Below are 1,879 nucleotides of genomic sequence, written 5' to 3' on the forward strand. Positions count from 1 at the left end.
TATATATATACTATTATATATATACTATTATATATATTCTATATAATAAAACCTAATATGCAAATCGACCGAAAGGTGGAACGACCAGTCGCTATGACATGCACTGACCACCAGGGGGTAGACGCTCAACACAGGAGCTGCCCCCTGGTGGTCAATGTGCTCCCACAGGGGGAGCGCCACTCAGCCAGAAGCTGGGCTCACGGCTGGCGGGCGCAGCAGCAGTGGTGGGAGCCTCTGTGATGTCCGACTGCTGGCTTAGGCCCGCTCCCGCTGCTCTGAGGGCTCCCTGACTGCGAGAGGGTGCAGGCCGGGCTGAGGGACCCCCCTGAGTGCACGATTTCATACACTGGGCCTCTAGATTGTGTGTGTGTGTGTGTGTGTGTGTGTGTGTGTGTGTGTGTTTGAGGTGAGATTCACAGCAAAATTAACCATTTTAACATGTGCCATCCAGGCATTCACAATGTTGTGCAACCACCACCTCTAATTCCAGGACATTTCCACCCCCCACCCCCAAAAAGAAACTACATCCCAAAAACTAATCTACTCTCTGTTGCTATGGATTTGCCTGTTCTGGACATTCATGTAGATGGAGTCACACACTAGGTGCCTTTTGTGCCTGCCTTCTCACGCTCAGCGTGATGTCTCCGGTTCATCCACATTGTCGCGTGTGTCAGTGCTTCGGTCCTTTTTACGGCTGAGTAACGTTCCCCCGTCTGGATGGACCACGTTTTGTTCATCTGCTTATCCACTGATCAACATGTGGGCTGTTTCCACCTCTTAGTGACTATGAATAGTGCTCATCACATATTTTTGCATTCATTTTGATTTTTAAAAAAGATTACATTAAGACAGTGTTTCCCTTGATGACTGAGTTCTCTTCCTTTCCTCCTTAAATTTCATGCCTGAGGTGAGTGCCTCTCTCGGCCCAGCCTGGCCCTGGCCCTGGCGAGCACTCAGCACCCTGTGAGGGCAGGGCTGCTACAATGATGCCCATTCAGAGCTGAGACAATCGAGGCTCAGGCAGGCGAAGTCACTTGCCAGGGTCTGCCAGCTGCTGCCTGGTTTGGGCCATGGCCTTGCTGTGTGACCCTGGGCTGGTGACTCTCCCTCTCTGAGCCTCAGTTTCTATATCATTGGGGTAATCATGGTCCCACTTCCTGTAGCAAAGTGGTGCCTGTAAAGTACGGGGCATTGGCCTGGGGGCACAGCTGGTGCTCGGAAGCCGGGCTCGCCTCTCTGAGGTTGCTGCAGAGGCCCTGGCTCTAGGGAATGGGAGCCATGCACCCAGGGGACTGAGTGGGCGTGTCCTCGGCCTCTGAGATCTGCTCGTGCCCCACCCCCACTGGGTGAGGTGGGTGGGGGCTGGCCAGGCATCTGCGGGAGCAGGAGACGCCCACCAGGCTGGTGCAGGGAGTGCGTCAGTCCAGGTAGCACTGATGCGGGTGTCAACTCATTCAAACAGCCCCTCTGTCCCCTCTGTGCCCAGCCTCCCACGGGGCAGCTCCCAGTGTTGGGAGACAGAGGTACAGACGTTCTGGGCCCCGTGGGGTAGAGCTGGGCAAGAGGGGGCAGGGCTCCAGGAGCCTTGGTGGGCGGCGGACTGAGGCGGCTGTCCTGAGGTGCCCCCTGTCTCCTTGCAGAACCGGGACCTCTGAATATCAGTGCGGGAGCCCATGGGACCACTATGAGTTGGCCGGCCGGGGCCCCGGGCCTCACATACTGCATTGAGTGGCAGCCCCAGGGCCAGGACGAGAGCCCTGCCAACTGCAACCTGACTGTGCCCCAGGACCCGGATTCTTCTGGAACAGGTACCAGGGTGGTGGCTGCCCCCTGCCTGCCTCCTCCAGTGGAGCTCAGACCTGCGGGGGTTGTACATGGG

The 1,879-nt window shown here is 56.7% G+C and overlaps 1 protein-coding gene across 1 annotated transcript in view; it reads left to right on the forward strand.

Moving 5' to 3' along the window:
- Positions 1-1,879, forward strand: part of IL12RB1 (interleukin 12 receptor, beta 1) — a 20,759-nt gene that overhangs the window by 12,490 nt on the left and 6,390 nt on the right. The window contains exon 10 of the mRNA XM_014545785.1: positions 1,641-1,808. Within this exon, the coding sequence (XP_014401271.1) occupies positions 1,641-1,808 (168 nt within the window). The remainder of the gene's footprint in view (positions 1-1,640; positions 1,809-1,879) is intronic.

Source organism: Myotis brandtii, unplaced genomic scaffold (genome assembly GCF_000412655.1).
Source record: "Myotis brandtii unplaced genomic scaffold, ASM41265v1 scaffold421, whole genome shotgun sequence".
NCBI classification, from domain to species: Eukaryota; Metazoa; Chordata; class Mammalia; order Chiroptera; family Vespertilionidae; genus Myotis; species Myotis brandtii.